At 43.5% G+C, this 20,594-nt stretch overlaps 2 protein-coding genes across 4 annotated transcripts in view; one reads left to right on the top strand and one right to left on the bottom strand.

Annotated features, from left to right (window-relative positions):
- rnf113a.S (ring finger protein 113A S homeolog) overlaps positions 1-2,448 on the bottom strand; it is a gene marked incomplete at its 5' end in the record, with an annotated part of 16,406 nt that extends 13,958 nt beyond the window's left edge. The window contains 1 exon segment of the mRNA NM_001093618.1: positions 2,259-2,448. Within this exon segment, the coding sequence (NP_001087087.1) occupies positions 2,259-2,349 (91 nt within the window).
- The window catches only part of noc4l.S (nucleolar complex associated 4 homolog S homeolog), a 21,485-nt gene extending 891 nt beyond the window's left edge, over positions 1-20,594 (top strand). The window contains 15 exon segments of one of the 3 annotated variants that reach the window (NM_001091362.1): positions 2,482-2,637; positions 3,922-4,042; positions 4,690-4,796; positions 5,411-5,518; positions 5,604-5,753; positions 6,597-6,699; positions 14,184-14,218; positions 14,303-14,353; positions 14,452-14,563; positions 14,746-14,806; positions 14,963-15,073; positions 15,163-15,323; positions 15,901-15,983; positions 17,501-17,614; positions 20,445-20,594. In NM_001091362.1, coding sequence (NP_001084831.1) covers positions 2,491-2,637; positions 3,922-4,042; positions 4,690-4,796; positions 5,411-5,518; positions 5,604-5,753; positions 6,597-6,699; positions 14,184-14,218; positions 14,303-14,353; positions 14,452-14,563; positions 14,746-14,806; positions 14,963-15,073; positions 15,163-15,323; positions 15,901-15,983; positions 17,501-17,614; positions 20,445-20,558 — 1,578 coding nt within the window. In that variant the 5' untranslated portion in view covers positions 2,482-2,490 and the 3' untranslated portion in view covers positions 20,559-20,594. 3 annotated transcript variants of the gene reach the window in all.

Raw genomic sequence — 20,594 nt, 5'->3', positions numbered from 1 at the left:
CAGTGAAGTCAACAGAACAGAGGAATAGCGAAGGTAGGAACCAGGCTGGTTTTGGGAGCAGTGAAATCAGAGCAGAAGTGTATGTACTGAGGTCTGCAGTGGTTGTATGTGAACTCACGAAAGCCCATGTATGGATTTCTGGTGGTTATCTTTATTTACTCTTACATATTGTTTTATAGTTTTAATAAAAAGCATTATCTGACAGTGGTCACAAAGTCATATCTTGTTTTATGGCTGAGATCTTAATTATATTTATAACAGAGCATTCTTTGACAGTGGCACAGATCCTAACTGATCCACATTGTAAGCGGCAGCCCAGCCCTACTTTATGGCTAAGATTCTATCTACATGTATCTGTATAACAGAGCATTCTGTCCCAGTGGCTGCACAGATCCTATCTGATCCCCATTGTAAGCAGCAGTCCTGTCCTGCTTTATGGCAGCTGAGATTCTAGCTATCTGTATAACAGAACATTCTGTCCCAGTGGCTGCACAGATCCTATCTGATCCCCATTGTAAGCAACAGTCCCGTCCTGCTTTATGGCAGCTGAGATTCTAGCTATCTGTATAACAGAGCATTCTGTCCCAGTGGCTGCACAGATCCTATCTGATCCCCATTGTAAGCAGCAGTCCTGTCCTGCTTTATGGCAGCTGAGATTCTAGCTATCTGTATAACAGAACATTCTGTCCCAGTGGCTGCACAGATCCTATCTGATCCCCATTGTAAGCAACAGTCCTGTCCTGCTTTATGGCAGCTGAGATTCTAGCTATCTGTCTGAGTGGCTGCACATATCCTATCTGATCCCCATTGTAAGCAACAGTCCCATCCTGCTTTATGGCAGCTGAGATTCTAGCTATCTGTATAACAGAACATTCTGTCCCATAGGCACAGATGCTATTTCATAACCATTGTAAACTGCAGTTCTGGCCTGTTTTATGACTAAAATTCTAACTGTCTTTATAACTAACCATTCTTGGTCAAATCACTAAGGGTCACAGCTTTAACTTACCAACAAAAAAACAAATCAACTGCAAAATAAAATAGGGAGTAACTGGCTGCTCGGGAGCCTCCAATTGTGAACCCCCTGCTGCAGCATTATAACAGAAGGTGGCACAGGTACTGATTTTGGTCTAACTAAACAAAAATCTAAAAAAACTTATTTAAAAAAAATAAATGTTTAAATGTGTGTATTTGTGTCACTGTTACGAGGGTGGGAATGAGCAGACAAGTTGCAAGTTTTTTTAAACTTCTTAGTGATAGTATACCTATCCCTACTTTTATCTTGTTATAGAATGGACAATTCTTAGCAACTTTTTAATTGCTCTTCGTTATTTATTATTTGCCTTATTTTATTATTTATTTTGCCTCTTTCATATTTATTTTTATGCTATTTGCCTTCTTCATCTGACTCAAACTAATGCCTGGTTGCTAGGGTAATATAGACCTTAGCAACCAGATCAGTGCTGGAGAGTTGAACAAAATGCTTAATGCTTAGTAATTAAAAAACTCAAATTAAAAAAAAAATGAAGACCAAATGCAAATTGTCTCAGAACATCACTCTCTGGGTCATACTAAAAGTTAATTTAAAAGGGATTCTGGTTTATTTCTAAATGACACTGTTTACACTGCAAATAATTCACTCTACAATATAAAGTTTCATTCCTGAACCAACAAGTGTATTTAGTTGTAATATTGGTGTGTAGGTGCATCTCAGGTTATTTTGCCTGGTCATGTGATTTCAGAAAGAGCCAGCACTTTAGGATGGAACTGCTTTCTGGCAGGCTGTTGTTTCTCCTACTCAATGTAACTGAATGTGGCTCGGTGGGACCTGGATTTTACTATTGAGTGTTGTTCTTAGATCTACCAGGCAGCTGTTATCTTGTGTTAGGGAGCTATTATCTGGTTACCTTCCCATTGTTCTGTTGTTAGGCTGCCGGGAGAAGGGAGAGGGTGATATCACTCAAACTTGCAGTAAAGAGTGACTGAGGTTTATCAGAGAACAAGTCACCTGACTGGGGGCACCTGGGGCACCCCATGCCAGATTTCAAAATTAAATGTAAAAAAAATCTTGTGGGCACTATTTTGTAGTGGGGTGGGGGTTTGGGCCCTTGAGTTGAGGTTTCCTGTTGGGCCCCAAGCACCCCAGTCCGACACTGCTTCCAACTCTACAGACATCAGGTTCTGTCTGCAGGAAATCCCTATCATAATACATAAACGTGAATTCCCAAGTGTGACAGCTGCTGCTTTCCCTTTCTCACCGTTCTCTGATTCTTTGCGTTTCCGTCCCGCGAATTTCCGCGCACTTTTCTTAAACACAAAACTGCAAACTGGGGCATTGGGGTCCGCCATGTTTTCTTCGCCGCGTACGGATTACGATCATAGGCTAGAAGGCCACTTCCGGATTCCCTAGCGCACGCACGTTCGCACGCACGCGCGTTTCCGGAAACCACGTTTCCTGCTTTGGGCACGTGACCATTACACTGGCTAAAGATGGCTGCGCGCAAGACCAAACATGCGTGTCGGATCCAGGACAAGCGAAGTGATGCTGAGCGCCAGGATTTGGACACCAAACTTGCAGCCGTACTGGAAAGTAGAGGCAATGCTAACGCGGTGTTCGATATACTGGAGCATCTGGAGGTGAGGGGCTGGTCAGTGTCTTGTTTTGCGCTACATTAGCTGTGGACAAGTCTGAGAGTTTCTAATGGGCTGCCCAATGTAGACTAGTTCCCTTGTATAAGAGTCACGTATCCAATAAGAGCAGTAGCCAAGTGACCTCTTACATATATCTTACACAATGCAACAGCACTCCTGACCACTTACATTTAGAACAAAATCCTCAGCATGAAACAGAAAAACAAAATGACATGTCACAATATAATACAGGGCTTGGTATATCTTCCTCCACAGAAAATGCACTTTCAGCACCTTAAGTAAACTTTTAGTATGTTCTAGAATGGCCAATTCCAAGCTGCTTTTCATTGGGTTTCATTATTTATTTTTTTATATAGTGTTATGATTATTTGCCTTTTCTTTCTGACTCATTACTGCTTTTAAATGGGTGTCGCTGACCCCATCTAAATTCTCTGTAAGGCTAAACATTTATTGTTATTGCTATCTTTCTAGTAAGGTCCTATTCATATTCCCGTCTCTTATTCTAATGAATGCATGGTTGCTAGGGTAAATTGGACCCTAGCTTCCAGATTATTTATAAGGCAAATTGAAGAGCCGCTGAATAAAAAGCAAAACAACTCAAAAACCTTAAATAATAAATCAAAATATCACTCTCTACATCATATTAAAACTTAACTCAAAGGTGAACAAACCCTTTAAAGATACTATGGCTATTCTCATGCAAGCAAAGTAAACCTCTTACTTGATAGTGCGGGGGTCCCCAACCTTTTTTAATTGTGAGCCACATTTAAAAGTAAAAAGACTTGGAGAGCAACACAAGCATGAAAAAGTCCATGGGGATGCCAAGAAAGGGTTGTGATTGGCTGTTTGGTAGCCTCTGTATGGACTGGTAACCAATAGGAGGCTCTGTTTGGCAGTACATCTGGTTTTTATGCAGCGAAAACTTTCCTTCCTGCCAGGAATTCAAAAATAAGCACCTGCTTTGAGGCCCCTGGGAGCAAAAACCCTGCAAGTATATTCATATAAATTAGCATGGTAATACTCCTTCATAGGATTATCAGTCTCTTTACGGTTTCATCACCTGGAACAGCGGACTTTCCTAAACCAATCTGAACCCCAGATACGAGTTTTGTGTCCACTCTGCTACTGCTGCCTCTTTCTGGAGCCAGTATAGGGAGTCATTTAACTTAGGCTCCCATGGTCTGTTTTGCATAACACTGCATTTTTTTTTTTTAATTTTTTTAAAATTCTTCCCACGGTCCTGTAATAACCTATATTTGCTTCTCTTAGTCCAAAAAGGAAGAAGTCGTGCAAGCCGCTATTCGAACAGCTTCTAAACTATTTGAAGTTATGTTGGAGAAAAGGGAACTTTATATAGGAGACTTGCCAGCGGAGGATGGCACCCTTCCAGGTAGCTATGGTCTCAAAATTAGTTGAATCTGTGTTGGATTGATATTTAGGAGGTGATTCATGCACAATTCAAGCCATTGTTTTAATTCAATGTTTTAGAGTTTGTAAATTCACAAATTACAGTTTTTTTAAGCCTATAAACTCAAAAGATTTGAGGTATTCGAGTTTTTTTCACAATAGTAATCAATTACGTTTTTTTCATAAATAAGCAAACTGTTTTTTTTTTTGTTTTTTTTTTTTAAATGTTGTGTTTATTCAAAATACAGAAAAACCTCACAAATTAAATTTTTGATAGGTAAGCCCATTCATTTACCTAAATTTCATCTATAAAATAAATCTACACCCCTGACGCAAATTCTGTTTTTTTTTTTTTTGTTTTTTTTTTTAATGGCTAATGGGCAAGGAAAGCCGTCTGTGCTGGAGGATGCTACTTTAAGCATCCCTCTGTAAATTACTTTATTAACTTTTTTCTCTGGTCCTGTGCTCCTTAAAAAATAAATCCACTGTTTTGGTGTTCAATAAGCAACATGCCACCATCTTACCCTCTCTTCTGGAGCGTGCATATGCAAGTCAAAGAATCATACTGAGGCACAAGAGATCCCTGGCTGTTTAGATTCTCCTAACAGCTTCTTTCTTTGCATGCCACAGACACATACAGTGCAGAAGACAAGTACAAAATGTGGATGAGACATCGCTACAATAGCTGTGCGGCCTGCATTCTGGATCTCTTGCAGCACAGCTCTTTTTCTAATCAGGTTAGTGGTGTTTCCCTTCATGTGACAGATGTGAGAACATTTGGTAATGCAGACATTAAACAATCCCTGACTAGGAGACTATTTTGGCCAAATATATCAGATGTATGTGATGTGGTATAAACCTTTCATGACTGGATAATAGAAGCTGAAATGTAGATGGGCTGCATGCTTGACATACTTATTTTAGAACCCCTTCCCTTGTTCATACCTGTGGTCGAAATTCAAATACATAATCTGCTTTCGTTGTATAAACTTGGTTTTTGTGGGTCTTTTGAGCTGCATTTGCTTTTTTTGTTTTTTATGCCAGTAGGTTAAAAAGTCTGGTAGTGTTCCCCTTGGTAAAGAAATGTCTGCCACTAAAGATTTACAGCAGTGGGCATAATCATGTGTGGATCAGACAGCTCAGTGTTTGCCTGTACATGGCATATTGAAATAGGTCTTGGAAACAGAAAGTGTCAGTTTTGACAATTATTGTCCATTTTCCCTAGTGATTATTCTCCCGTAAACACCTAAGTGAATGTATTGGGGAGAATATGTTTTCTTTGTGCTCTGATTGAAATTTTTTGCAGTTTTGGTCAATGCTTTTAACCCAATGACATCTCTTCTTACTAAAGGAGCTTGCCCTATGCACACTGATGAAGTTCATCCAGCTGGAAGGAAAATTCCCTCTGGAAAATTCAGAATGGAAAGATAGCTACCGGTTTCCTAGAGAACTGTTAAAAGTAAGGTTTGTCATTGTGAAAGTTTTGCTACTGACTGTTTTGTGGTCGATATTTTTTTGTCATTGCTGACTGCTGTGTATTTTAGTTTGTTATAGATAATTTGCTGCAGGAGGAAGCAGACTGTACCCTATTGATCACACGTTTCCAGGAATACTTGGAATATGATGATGTTCGTTATTATACAATGACTGTGACTAATGATTGTGTTTCGCGGGTACAGCAAAAGAACAAACTGGTACGTAAGCTAGCCTTCTCTGCAGTAGCCATATTCCTAATCACATTGCAGTGACTTTTCAAATGAATTGCGGCAACTGATTGTCGTCCCGTGATTCATCAATGCAACTTCTACTCTATGGCCACTAAGTCGCCACGATCAGTTGCTGTGACATCACCCTATAAGATTGGCCTGAAAGATGTGGGCTGGAAAGAATGATGCCCCATAATACAATACTTACATTTATAAATTATTTCTGAAACTTTTTTTGTGTAAGTATTGTAGTACTGGTATGGGGACGTTCAGTGATTTGCAGCACCATGCTTAAAATATAATTAAACATTAAGCAACCCTATACATTTGTTTAGACCAGCATGGCTTTATGTTGGGTTAGTTAATGTGAATCATATTTTCTTAATATTTAAATAAGTAATAAAGTATAAATAGTAGTTATGATACTGTTGTTATGCAAACCATTTCTTTACTTTTAAGAAATTTAAGACCTGGTTAATAATATATTTAATGCACTATGGTATGCGATTCGGCAAAAGTATTTTGTACAGATATACTTAGCAAAGGAAACATTTCAGCAGGTGCTGGCATTTATCCCTGACTGCATTCAATCTCTTACACAACATTGCTTTAACTCAGATCAAGTTTAATTTAATTTAGTAAGGCAGTAGCACATGACTTGATATTAAGGGGGTTTGATTAAGCTTGCTGGGTGGGAGCCAAAATACCCAGAATTTTTCCTCATTGGTTTCAGTAGTAGCTATCACTAAGAACTTTAGCCATAGCTTTTGTTTTCCATGAAATTTCTCTTAACTGGACCAATTTAAGATTTGTTTTGTTTTTTTCCCTTAGGTCTTGCCACCAGTTTTCCAAACCAATGTCTTTTGCTTGCTTTCCTCTATTAACATACCAGTTGAGGAGAGTGCTTTGGGAAATTTCCTTGTAACCAAGAATGGTAAGACAATTCCTCATTCCTGTACTGCCTTTAAGGAGTTCTGTTTATTATATTTTTATTATTCATTATGCTTAGAACAAAGGACGACCTATGCTAGGCCCCCTACTACTCCCTGTTGGCTACTGACCAAATTATCATCTTATTAAGCTATTCACATACTCGATAACTTCAAGCTATGCCTTAAGGTAAAACTACACAGGAGATTTTGATCACATTTTTTGGGTTCGATTTTATGCACCTTGCCATGCACCATGCAACGGCACCAGATTTGTAGGATCCTACAAAATCTGATCCCCTTATTGTATAAGCTATATTATATATAATAGCTATAATGTAAAGTCTGATCAGATAAAGTAAGATGGTATAGTTTGTTCATGCATCTACATTCAACGTATTTTAATGGGAAAGGTCGTTAGACACCATCAGATGTTACAGTTGGATGCAAACATGCCATGCTGCGTCTTCATCCAACAGTCGTGTTGCATTGGATGGAAAACTTTCCATTTTCTAATTTACATATTAGTTTTTTTGTATCGGTCCCATTATATTTTGACCCATGCGACTGCATCCAAATGTGTCGATCCAACACCAGCCTACAAAATCTCCTGCGGAGTTTCTAGCAAATAAATCATGATGCTGCTGTTGGACTCCGGGGGTTTTAAAGGAGAAGGAAACCCTTTTGGCGCAAAACCCCTCCCCGGCCTACCTCTCACCCGGGTAAATGCCCCTAACTTGTTAGTCACCCCTCCGTGCAGGTCCTCTCTTGCCAAGTTCACTGGTGCCATCTTCGTCCGAGCACTCTTCTTCCTGTACTGTTTGGCGGCGCATGCGCAGTAGGAGGCATTTGCTGGTTGGATCTACTGCACGTGCGCCCGAATTTCGCAAAGTTTACGATTTCTTTTTTCGGAAACTTTGTGACTTTCGGCGCATGCGCAGTAGATCTAACTGGCAAATGCCTCCTACTGCGCATGTGCCGCCAAACACAGGAAGAAGAGCGATTGGACGAAGACGGCGCCCGTGAACTCTGCAAGAGAGGACCTGCACGGAGGGGGGATTTGGGGCATTTGCCTGGGGGGGGAGGTAGGCCAAGAGGGAAGGGGGGCCTACGGGGGAGGGGGTTTTGCAGCAAAAGAGTTTCCTTCTCCTTTAAACAATCCAAAACTGCAGTGGTGCAAAGTCAACACATACATAAAAATTACGAAAACAAAGTAATAGGGAGATCATTTTGTATTAACCTTATTTTAATGTTGTAATTGTAAAAGCTAATTCTAAGCACATTTCTCTTACGGCCTCGGGGGACACAGGAACTGTAGGGTTAAGCTCCTCCCTCCAGGAGGCAGGACACTGAGAACAAAAAAATCTGGGCTCCTCCTCTCCCCCTATAGCCCTCCTGCTTAACTCCCACAACTCAGTTTTTCAGTGTCCTGCATCCAAGGAGGTAGGGCTTGGCCTCTAGGAGGCCCCACGCAAGGATTCTACGGTCAGCGCTTAGCGCTGACACCCGGGGTAAGAGGCCGGAGTCAGGTAACAATCCTGCACTCTAAAGGTGAGCCCCCGCCGCGGGATTCCTCGTCTGGGGTTTTGTAAGGCTTGCTGCAAGCGGACCACCCACCATTCTAGGGCCTGCCGACAGGGCAGAGACTAGGGTTGGCCAGACGGAGAGGCTCGTGAGGGAGAGCTGATGTCCCCTGTTGATGGCCTCTCATCTCACGGGACTCCTCGGGGTAAGTAGGCAGCAGGGGGTGGCTCAGTCTCGCCCTCCCGGAAAGTGGGTGAATTGCCTACTCTTTCCCCCCCTCCCCCCTCATGCAGCCTAGTCCGGAGCGCCACCTGGGAGGGAGTGGCGCAGGGCAGTCTATGCGCACGGCAGGCTAAGGCGCGCTGTGCCGTTGGAGGGGAGCAAGCGTATAGAGTGACGTCACTCTCTTCTCTTCCCGGTTTGCGCTCTTCGCGCCGAAAGGGGAGTTTTCTTCTGACGCTTCCTGGGAGGCTCCAGCTGGCACGCTTACTGCGCAATTGCGAGACGGCGTTGGAACTGCTAAACGCTGCTCCCTCCAGGCACGCGGACGTTCTTAGGGCTGCTAGGACAGGTCTGTGGGGTATTTTTTTCTGCTGAACGCATATTGCCAGGGGTCAGGCCTGCAGGGAAACATGTTTTCCAGGGGAGGGAGGGCGAAGGCCACTGCTGCCGTGACCTATCTTGCCTGCACCTTATGTAGTGCAAAGTTTGCCAAGGGACAGGGGGACCCTGTCTGTGCAGCATGCGCAGCTTCAGGGGAATCATCTGCCCCCTTCATTGCACCTGAGGTCGCAGACCAAAGGGAAATTATTAATGCTTCATCTGCCTCTGGGGGCTCGGCGGGCGCTACAGCATCCCAAGCCTATACTGTGGGGGATGTTCCTCCACCCTGGGCGTTGCAGCTGTCCCAATCCCTGGCTAACTTGCAGGGAATTGCGAATCTTTCCACTTCATTGGATAGGTTCGTATCTCAATTATCTGTTCAGCCCCAGACCAAGCATAGGAAGGTATCCAGCAAGAGAAAGCACCTTCTTTCCACGTCGTCTGCAGAATCGGCCGACGACATTGGCGTCTCTGATTTCAGTGAGGGGGAAATTTCTTCCTCTTCATCTGAGGACATTCCTGATCCCGACAGGGAGGTCCCTCATGATATTGAGGGTCTCATTAGGGCCATTAAAACTTCCCTACAGCTGGAAGAAACATCTGGTTCTGGTTCTAGGGCTAAGGGTCCATTTAAGCGCCAGCGCAAGCAATCTGCTGAGTTTCCCTTTCATGATCAGTTGGGGGAGATTATCCAGCAGGAATGGGACTGTCCAGAGAAGAAGTTTCAGCCTTCTCGTAGGTTTTCCCGTTCTTATCCCTTTGCTAAGGAACTTACAGAAAAATGGGGGGTTCCTCCAGCAGTCGATGCTCCAGTGTCACGTCTTTCCAGGAATACAGCACTACCCGTTCCAGACGCCGCAGCCTTCAAGGATCCCAGCGATAAACGTCTGGAGGGATTCTTACGCTCTATCTTTATTTCTACAGGTTCTGCCTTCAGGCCTGTCATTGCAGCAGCCTGGGTCAGCAGGGCTATGGCGGACTGGGTTCAGGAGCTACTAGATGGGATCAGAGATAATGCATCTCGGACGGATCTATCCGCACTGGCAAACCAGGTTTTGGATGCCAATGCATTTTTGGGCGATGCCCTCCTTGACTCCCTACAGGCTTCGGCCAGAACTTCTGCAACAGCGGTAGCGGCGCGCAGAGCGCTCTGGCTCAAGCATTGGACAGCTGATCTCAGCTCCAAGAAGGCTCTAACCTCCTTGGCCTTCAAAGGCAAGCGACTGTTTGGCGAGGAGCTTGAGAAGATAATATCGCAGGCTACTGGGGGAAAGAGCACCTTGTTACCCCAGCACAAGCCCCGCCTTAATACAGGACAGAGAAGGGGTAGGTTTTTTCGTGGCCAAGGCTTCAGATCAGCCAAGGGGGCTTCTTCTCCAGCTTCCTCTCTGCCAAGGAGCAGGTTCCAACACAAGAACCGTCAGGGATGGCAGCCTCGTAAGAACCAACAGAAGCCTTCTACAGACAAGTCTCTGTCCCAATGACAGGACAGGCCCTCCACTCCCAGACCAGGTGGTGGGGGGACGCCTACGCTGGTTTCGGGAGGTGTGGCGCGAATCTGTGTCGGACGCCTGGGTTCACGAACTAGTGGCGGAGGGGTACAAACTAGAGTTTCTGTCCCGTCCTCAGGATCGATTCTTTCTCTCAAGGGTGCCTCAAGGAGATCCAAAGAGAGAGGCATTCTTCACGGTGGTATCAGGACTACTCCACGCTGGGGTCATCGTACCGGTACCAGAAGACCAACTCTTCCAGGGCTTCTACTCGAATTTATTCGTGGTTCCCAAGAAGGATGGGTCATTCCGTCCAGTATTGGATCTCAAGGGGCTGAACAAGTTCATCAGATACCGTCGGTTTCGCATGGAGACCATTCGTTCCGTGATACGATCTCTGAGAGAGGGCGAATTCTTGGCGTCTTTGGACATCCAAGATGCGTACTTACATGTTCCCATTTGGCCAGGACACCACAGATTTCTACGGTTTGCGTTCTTCCAGCAACACTACCAATTTGTGGCACTTCCCTTCGGCCTTTCTTCGGCTCCGAGGGTGTTTACCAAGATCATGGCAGCAATGTCGGCGGTCCTGCGTTTACAGGGCATTTCCATCACGCCGTACCTAGACGACATTTTGGTGAAGGCGGCATCCCTGAAGGAAACCCAGGACCATCTAGCGATTACCATCAGAACATTGGAACAATTCGGGTGGTTGATCAACAGGAGGAAATCATTTCTCCTTCCTTCCCAGGTCATGCAGTTCTTGGGACTGATCCTAAACACATGCTCACAGAGAGTGGTCTTGCCACAAGAGAAGCAGGAAAAGATGCGACGATTCGCTCGGCAGCTCAAACAGATCAGGACGCCGTCGATCCGGTTTGCCATGCGGGTCCTTGGGCACATGGTGGCAACCATGGAGGCAGTACCCTTTGCGCAGTTTCATCTACGGCCGCTGCAACTATGCATCCTGAGGAATTGGAGGAGCTCCTCTCTGGATCAGAGGTTCACACTGGATCAGGTTACACTGCGGTCACTACAGTGGTGGTTGAACCCTCTACATCTGGCCAGGGGGCGGAGGTGGGGAGAGACTCGGTGGGTGATTCTCACCACCGACGCCAGCCTGACCGGATGGGGGGCAAGGTTCGCGCAGAGGTCAGCCCAAGGAAGATGGTCTCCCGTGGAGTCCAGGTTACCCATAAACGTTCTAGAACTCAGAGCAATTTACCTCGCTCTGCGACAGTGGGAGGATCTTCTGACAAATCTCCCCGTGAGGGTGCAGACCGACAATGCGACCGCGGTCGCATACATAAATCACGAGGGGGGAACCCGCAGCTCAGCAGCCTGGTTGGAAGCAGAGAGAATCCTGTCTTGGGCGGAAGCTCGAGTACCAGAGATTTCGGCGGTATACATCCCAGGCATCCAAAACTGGGAGGCCGACTACCTAAGTCGTCATCGTCTAGATCCGGGGGAATGGGAACTCATCCCAGAGGTGTTCGACATGATAGCGCAAAGGTGGGGACAGCCGGAAGTCGATCTCATGGCGTCTCGTTTCAACAGGAAAGCACCAAGGTTCTTTGCAAGAAGCAGAGACCCGCAGGCGGCAGGGGTGGACGCCATGACTCAACCGTGGCGGTTCCAACTCGCATACGTATTTCCGCCCATTCCAATGCTGCCTCGAGTTTTAAGGAAGTTTCGTCAGGAGAATCTGCGGTTGATCGTAGTGGCCCCCTTCTGGCCCCGGAGGGCATGGTTCACGGACCTCATAACACTCTCCTTCGGCAATTGGTTTCATCTGCCGAGGCGTCCAGACATACTCCAGCAGGGTCCAATATTGCATCACAATCCGGACGTACTAACTTTGACGGCGTGGCTGTTGAGACCGCTATCCTGAGGGGTAAGGGGTTGCCAGACACGGTCATCGACACTATGATTAAGGCAAGGAAGCCGTCATCGGCCTCGGCTTATTATCGAGTATGGAGGGCATACGCATCCTGGTGCGATTCTAAGGAGGTTCCCTTTGACCAGTTCGATCTTTCTCGTATCCTTCTGTTTTTACAGAGGGGTCTTGAAGGGGGATTGAAGGTAGCATCCCTGAAGGTGCAGATTTCAGCCTTGTCAGTACTTTTTCAGGATCGACTGGCGTTAAGGGACGATGTTCGCACTTTCATTCAGGGAGCTGCACATGTGGCACCTCCCCGCAGAAGACCAGTCCCAACATGGGACCTCAATTTGGTGCTTAGATATCTCCAAGATGCTCCATTTGAGCCACTCGGTTCGGTTAACCTCCCGATATTGACTTGGAAGGTTGTCTTCCTCATGGCCATTGCATCGGCCAGGAGAGTTTCAGAGTTGAGGGCACTCTCCATATCTCCACCACTCATGGTCTTTCACCAGGACAAGGTGGTGTTACGGACGGTGCCTTCTTTCCTTCCTAAGGTGGTGTCTTCCTTCCACGTCAACCAACCTATTGTGGTGCCATCGTTTTGTCCAGAACCGAGGAATGAGAAGGAGAGACGTCTTCATTCCCTGGATGTTGTCAGGGCCTTGTCAACATATGTGAAGAGAACTTCTGCCTTTCGAAAGTCCGAATCCCTATTCGTGATTCCCTCAGGTCCTCGGATGGGGACAGCGGCGTCCAAGGCTACTCTGTCACGGTGGATCAGAGAGGCAATTCGGCAGGCATACTTAGCTGCTATAGGGGGAGAGGAGGAGCCCAGATTTTTTTGTTCTCAGTGTCCTGCCTCCTGGAGGGAGGAGCTTTACCCTACAGTTCCTGTGTCCCCCGAGTGCCTAGAGAGAAAGAGATTTAACGGTAAGTTATACTAAAAATCTCCTTTTCCAACATATATTCATTGTTAGTAGCTTCCGTTTTCCTATTTACCCTGTTTAGCTAAATAAAGAGCAAAAACCATAGATTTTTTTTTATGATTAAAGGAACAGTAACACCAAAAACAGAAAGTGTATCAAAGTAATTATAATATAATGTGCTGTTACACTGCACTGGTAAAACGCGTATGTTTGCTTCAAAAAGACTACAATAGTTTATACAGACAAGCTGCTGTGTAAAGCCTTGGGGGCAGCCATTCAAGCTGGGAAAAAAAGAAGAAAAGGCACAGGTTTCATAGCAAAAAACAGATAAAACACTATTGTAATAGACAGGGCTTCTCTGTTATGTGCTATGTAACCTCTCCTCTGCCTTTTTTTCCAGCTTGAATGGCTGCCCCCGTGGCTACAAAGCAGCTTATTTATACAAACTACAATAGTCTTTCTGAAACAAACACCCATCTTTTACCAGTGCATGCTCGTATATTCTATTTTAATTACTTTAAAATGCTTTAATTTTTTGGGTCTCACTGTTGCTATAAACAATGGACAAAAAGTACATTTGACACAAGTCCTATTCATTGCACTCCAATTGAACAAGAGGATATAATGCCCCTTTAAAACAATGTAGAAGAAGGCAGGCTTTCATGCTTCTTCCCATGTATACCAGGGTACAGAAAGTTTCAATAGCTTTGGGGTTTACATCCCTTGTAACCCAAACCAGTAAATAGTAGTCCTTCAGGAACACCCACCCACAAGAATAAGGACAAAGAGCTTTTGTGCGTATATTTTTGGATCTCAAAACATATGCTCAATACTGTATGAAGTGACAGGGAGAACTTGATACCACTGTCATAAGTACTGAGGAAGCAGGCCCCAAGGCCATGGGGAGACCAGCCTGGCTTCTGGGGAGGGTTGCAGGTGACGACACAAAATTGCGGTGAGGGCTCCCAAAGTTACACCCCTGACTGATAATTTAGAATCAGACCTGGGAATAAATTGAAGTGGCAAGGGTATGTAAAAAATATTTTTTCTTTTCCCACCGACAGTAAATAATGAAGACTGGAAACCGTCAAAACTAAAGGTAAGTGTTTTTGTTGCATGATTGAATACCAGGAAACGTGTCCTGCTTGCTGTTAGTCATTATATTTTTTATTCTTGTCTTTAGGACCATAAAAGGGTGTTTGAGAGGGTCTGGATGATCTTCCTGAAGCACCAAGTGAGTACAGAGTATGCCTTTACTAAAGGTGACTCTGAGTTTGCCTGTTTGCTCATTATCGCAACAAATATGATTTCCGCTGTTTAATTTCATTTCAGCTCTCGGTCAGTCTGTACAAGAAGGTGCTATTGATCCTGCATGAAAGTATCCTGCCACATATGAGCAAACCCACCCTAATGATAGACTTCCTAACTGCAGCCTATGATGTTGGTAAGTGATAATAAGGGTAATGTAGTAAATCTTGAAAAGTTTGTACCAGGACTAGTAATCCATATCAGCCAGTAGTATTTACTGAGCACTCGTTTGAAAGAAAAATGTGCTTATTTTCATTGCTAGACCAGCTGCGACTGTTGTTAATTGTAGTCGTTATATATAACTTTTATTTTTACCAGGTGGAGCCATCAGTCTACTAGCCCTTAATGGACTCTTCATTTTGATTCATCAGCATAATCTGTAAGTTTTCAAGTGTTATAATGATAACTGGTAACATATGTTAACATATAATTTGGTGTTGGGGATGTGATATTCATACACTTGCATTACTATTTCTTTATTTGGAGCACATTATGCATTGTTGATTGATCTGTATGTGATCTTTTTTCATTATAGGGAATACCCAGATTTTTACAAGAAGCTTTACTCTCTTTTGGAGCCCTCAGTTTTCCATGTAAAATACCGTGCTCGTTTCTTCCACCTGGCCAACATGTTTTTGTCTTCCACGTAAGTTCAAAGACATAACCTATTGCATTAATTGACTGTGGCTGTCTGTAAAGCTCGCTTGCTTATTTTTTTTTTCTTGTATGTCCAAGGCATTTACCGGTTTACCTTGTTGCGGCATTTGCAAAGCGCCTGGCCAGACTCTCCCTGACAGCCCCTCCTCAGGTGCTTTTGATGATTATCCCATTTATCTGTAACCTGATCCGCAGGCACCCAGCTTGTCGTGTTCTCATTCATCGCCCCAGCGCTGGAGGTGAGTGTTCAGTCAGGCTAGAGTTTGTATTAAGGCGGGGGAAATCATCAGTTTTTACATTATCTTTCTGTGTTTTCATATAAATCTGTTCCTGGAGGAACGTGCATTGCGGAAAGATTGCTGAATGGTTTTATTGTAGTTTTGCTTCTGCTGTTAAATGTCTGCCTGTACTATTATTTACTTGCTGCAGGTGGAGTCTTATTCCTGCGAAATAAAGCTACAACCTTAGTTGTTGTAGTTTTTAAACCTCTTGGGTTCATGGTCTGTCTGGAGACCAACTTTTGGCTGGCTCCTTTTTATATGACATTTAGGTTACTGATCTTTATAACTCTATCCTAATGCTTTAGCTTCCACAACACATTAAAAAAACAGAAAATAAGGGTTCACTCCAAAGTCCATACTAGATGGTATGTAGTCTAGGCTGTGTGGGGAAAACACACGCACGTAAGTATATGAAGCACGGTGCCAATCCTCTTTAAGTGATAAATATTAGGTACAGTCTTTATTCAGGGCCTACTGGTTTCTTGTACCTTGCAGTCTCATAAAACTGTTATTGAGTTCTTGGTATTTATTTTAGATCTGGCAACTGATCCTTACATCATGGAAGAGCAAGATCCTGCCAAGAGCCAAGCATTGGAAAGCTCTCTGTGGGAGCTGGAGGTAATAAATACAGTTTTCAATTTCGGAAACCCTTTTTATATAGTTGATTCTGGGATTACAGTACATATGTCTGTGTTATGTATTGTGTGTCTGAAATAGCTGCGGAATATATGAAATTGGGCAAGTTGGTCTATTCTATAACTTGTTAAAATAGAGTAATATGCCCAAAGCACAAATTACATTTTGAAGGCAAGAATGCAGTAAATTGTTCACGCCTTTGATAAAACACACATGTAGTCATCACAGGGATGGACGACCGCACAGAAGATGTTGCTGTCACCATTGTTACAGAAGAAAGGGGACCAGATTGTAATTTAAGAACATTCTGAGTCTTTGGTCCATGATGCATATTTTTTTGCATTTTACGTGTTTTATTAGTTTCATAGACAAGTCAATAATAGAGCAGTACATAAACAAAATTCCAAAATATTGAATGTAGAAGCATAAAAATGCAGTAACAGATGTTGATCTTCATGAACAAACATAGAGCAATAGAGATCCAAAAAAAATCATAAGTTGATTTGAACACAATAAAAATCACATTAGAGCAAAGAAAAATACACGGAAGAGATATAACATTAAAACACTCAGAACTTCAAATGGAAAAAGAGAAAATAAATACATAATTCCCAGGAAATATTTTGACTTTCAATTCCGTTATTCAGATGTATATTTATTTTTTAATAAAAAGAAATGAGCCATTTTAAGAACGAGATTTAAGAACTGGTGTTTTGAAGGGGCTGTTCACCTTCCAAACACTTTTTTTCAATTGAGTTGTTTTTTAGTTCACCATAAATAAATACTTTTTTTAATTACTTTCCATCTTTTATATTTTATTGTTTTCCCAAAATTGAAGTTTAATGTTCGTCTCTAGTGTTAGTCTGGCAACGCCGTAATCCATGTTCTGATTCTGACCTGTTACAATTTGCTACATTTATTTGATATAATTAGTTGATAGATTTCTCAGCAGTATCTGTGGAATATTCGCAACTATTGTATCAATTCTAACAGCTGCCTTTAATGAAGCTCAGGGATTCTGCTCAGCAGGGACAAATATAACAAATGGATCAATTAAATGTATACATTCAGAACAGTTAACGGGTCGGCAAACCAAAAAATGGTTTATAAGACTTTCACCATGTTTCTGGATGCTGCATATGTGCAGTGCCACTCTTGAGGACTTTCTTGTCCCCTTAAGTTCATTGAACAGCCCAGTTACAAAGCTGAAGGGAACTAAGGGGTAAATGATGGTGTGCAGCCAATTAAAACTCTACCCACAGACATTCAATAAGAGGAGACATAAGAACACTACTCTGGAGGCTGACATAGTTTGAGTTGAAAAGAAATGAAAACACACTTAAATTCAAATATGTGCCAAGGAAATTCAATTTTCTGCAGATGTCCATATTTATTAAAGGATACTTAATAATTAATGTCTCGTAATTCTGTGGCATTGTCTTAGCTATTATTGCCTGTGTTTAGTTTATATTTAAGTGTCCGTATTTTGTATTCTGCAGGTTCTACAGCAGCACTATCATGGTGATGTTGTGAGAGCTGCCAATGTGATCAGCAGGCCACTGTCTGCACAGGAAAGTGATATATCTGGGCTGTTAGAGATTTCATCCTGTGAGGTAAGATAAACTCTGACTGAAGCAACACCACGGAAATACAAAATTAGCAAAAGTACATTTCTCCCCAAAGCATTCAGTTCAGAGTCTGCTTGCTTTAGTTCCTGCAGTGCCAGCAGTTCTCTCCTTCTTCTCATCAGTGGACTGGAAAATGCAGTCTAGAAAGAGGTTGCATTTGTAATTATGTAGTTTAAACCACAACCACTTAACCAAACATCATTTTAACTCGCATTCAGATCTGCATGTGGTAGTGAGTCTTATGAGCCTTGTGCTCATACCTCACATTTAGTTGTATGACACTGAGCTTAGTGCATAGAAAGTAAAAATCTGTATGCAATTTCCTGGTACAAGAAATAATATATAAAGCTTAAGCGGTCCATATATTTGTTTATATCTTAAATGGAATGTGCAGAATAGGGAAACATAAGGAAGAGGTGGATAGATCTAAAAGAGAGATTTTTGTACTTACTGTTAAATCTTTTTCTCTTGTCCTATATTGGGGGACACAGGCACCATGGGGATGAAGATCCTACAGCTGGAGATGGACACTAAGTTGCAAATTATGGCTCCTCCTCCTGCCCTGGGCTTCATCCCCTGCCTCCTCCTACTACCCTCAGTTTCAACCGAAGAAGGAGCAAAACAGCCCAAGACAGAAGAGGATTTCAACAATACAAACCACCCAAAATCGTAGAATTTTTTTATTTTTTATTTTTTTTGGATGAACAAAAAACCACCAACTTTTGAACAAGGAACACAATCTAGTTGCGAAAAAAGCAGTGTCAGTATCGGGAGGGAAGGCCTGTGTCCCCCAATATAGGACAAGAGAAAAAGATTTAACGGTAAGTACAAAAATCTCTTTCTCTTGCCTAATTGGGGGACACAGGCACCATGGGGATGTCCCAAAGCACCCCCTGAGGGCGGGACACTGTCTCTCAAGGTACCGGGCTAATCACAGCCCTTAGGACCTTTCTCCCGAAGGCGGCTTCGGCTGAAGCGTGAGTGTGGAGCCTGTAGAAGCGAGTGAATGTATGGAGGGACGCCCACGTGGCCGCTCTACAAACTTGATCTGCTGAAGCTTGCTGTCTGACGGCCCACGATGTGCTGAGAGAGCGTGTAGAGTGAGCTCTCACCTTGATCGGGGGTTCTTTCCCTTTGACAGAGTAAGCTCTGGAGATGATCGAGCGGATCCATTTGGATAAAGTCGTCTTGGCAGCTCTAGTACCCCTTTTAGGGCCGTTAGGAATGATGAATACGGCGTCCATCCTCCTGATGTTTTCAGTACCTTTCAAGTAGAAAGAGATTGCTCTGACGACATCTAATTTGTGAAGTTTGTGCTCAATAGGGCCTGTAGGATTTGGGCACAATGACGGTACGACAATGTCCTGGTTTAAGTGAAATTCCGAGACCACCTTGGGTAAGAAGTCCGGTGTGGGTCTGAGAACGACTTTATCCATGTGAACAACAGTGAAGGGAGATTTGCATGAGAGTGAGGCAAGTTCTGAAACCCTCCTGGCAGAAGTGATGGCCAAGAGGAAGAGAACCTTTTCTGTAAGCGTAGACAGAGGAATCTGGTCCAAAGGGTTCTTCCTGCAGGACAGAAAGCACCAAATTAAGGTCCCGTGGAGGAACCGGGCAGCGATAGGGTGGGATCAAACGTGTTGCACCCTGGAGGAATGTTGGAATTCAATGCCAGCTTTTCCTGTAGTAGAATGGACAAGGCCGAAACTTGAACTTTCAGAGAACTCAAGGCCAAACCCTTCATAAGACCGTCTTGTAAAAAAGATAGTATCTCACCTTCCTTCGCCCGCTGAGGGTCTACACCCTTGTGTTCACACCACGCTATGAAGGTTTTCCATGCTCTGTGGTATATCTTCGCCGAAACGGGTTTTCTTGCGCGTAGCATAGTCGGAATGGCGTTTTCTGGCGCTCCTGATTTTCGTAGAATCAAGGCTTCAAGAGCCACGCCGTTAAAGCCCACAGATGAGAACTCGGGTGAGCGACCGGGCCCTGAGTGAGAAGGTCTTCCCTTTGAGGTAGATGGAAGGGTTCGTCTACCGCCATTGCTACTACGTCCGCGAACCACGACCTCCGGGGTAAAATAAATTGAGGGTAGTAGGAGGAGGCAGGGGATGAAGCCCAGGGCAGGAGTAGGAGCCATAATTTGCAACTTAGTGTCCATCTCCAGCTGTAGGATCTTCATCCCCATGGTGCCTGTGTCCCCCAATTAGGCAAGAGAAAGGGGAATGTCTTTGTTTGTGCTGTGGGTACATTAGAATTGTACACATATACTGTAATTATTGATGTGAATAGTGTTAGAACCTTATACTAACCTTATACTAAAGCTTCTGCTACTTGCTTACAAATTGCACACATCATTTAAAGGAACATTACCAAGGGTTTTAAAGGAATGACAATATAATGTAGTGTTGCCCTGCACTGGTAAAACTGGTGTTTTTGCTTCAAAAACACTGATAATTTATATAAACAAGCTGCTGTGTAACCATGGGGGCAGCCATTCAAGCACAGGATACACAGTAGATAACAGATAAGTTCTGAAGAATCCCATTGTATACTAAAGAGCTTATCTGTTGTGTAACCTGTGCCTTTTATCCAGCTTTGAATGGCTGCCCCCATGGCTACACAGCAGCTGATTTATATAAACTAGAAGCAAATAAAATAGTTTTACAAGTGCAGCACATTATCATATCATTACTTCAAAATACTTTTATTACTGTTCCTTTAATGCATATCACTTGAAACGTTTAAATTTATGTCAGATATAGATTGTCAGTTTCCTTTGTGATAACCTTTTTTTTTTCCTCTTTAAATCAAGCTCTATGACAAGGAGATGAAGAAGAAGTTTAAGTCCGTTCCTTTGGAATATGAACCCGTCCGTGGCCTTCTTGGATTAAAATCTGATATTACTGCTCAACACTTCACATTTTGAATTTGATTAGTGCGTAATAAAGATTGGCAGAATGGA

Source organism: Xenopus laevis, chromosome 1S (genome assembly GCF_017654675.1).
Source record: "Xenopus laevis strain J_2021 chromosome 1S, Xenopus_laevis_v10.1, whole genome shotgun sequence".
NCBI classification, from domain to species: Eukaryota; Metazoa; Chordata; class Amphibia; order Anura; family Pipidae; genus Xenopus; species Xenopus laevis.
The sequence above is the reverse complement of the archived record's forward strand: the minus strand, read 5'-3'. Positions and strand labels throughout refer to the sequence as shown.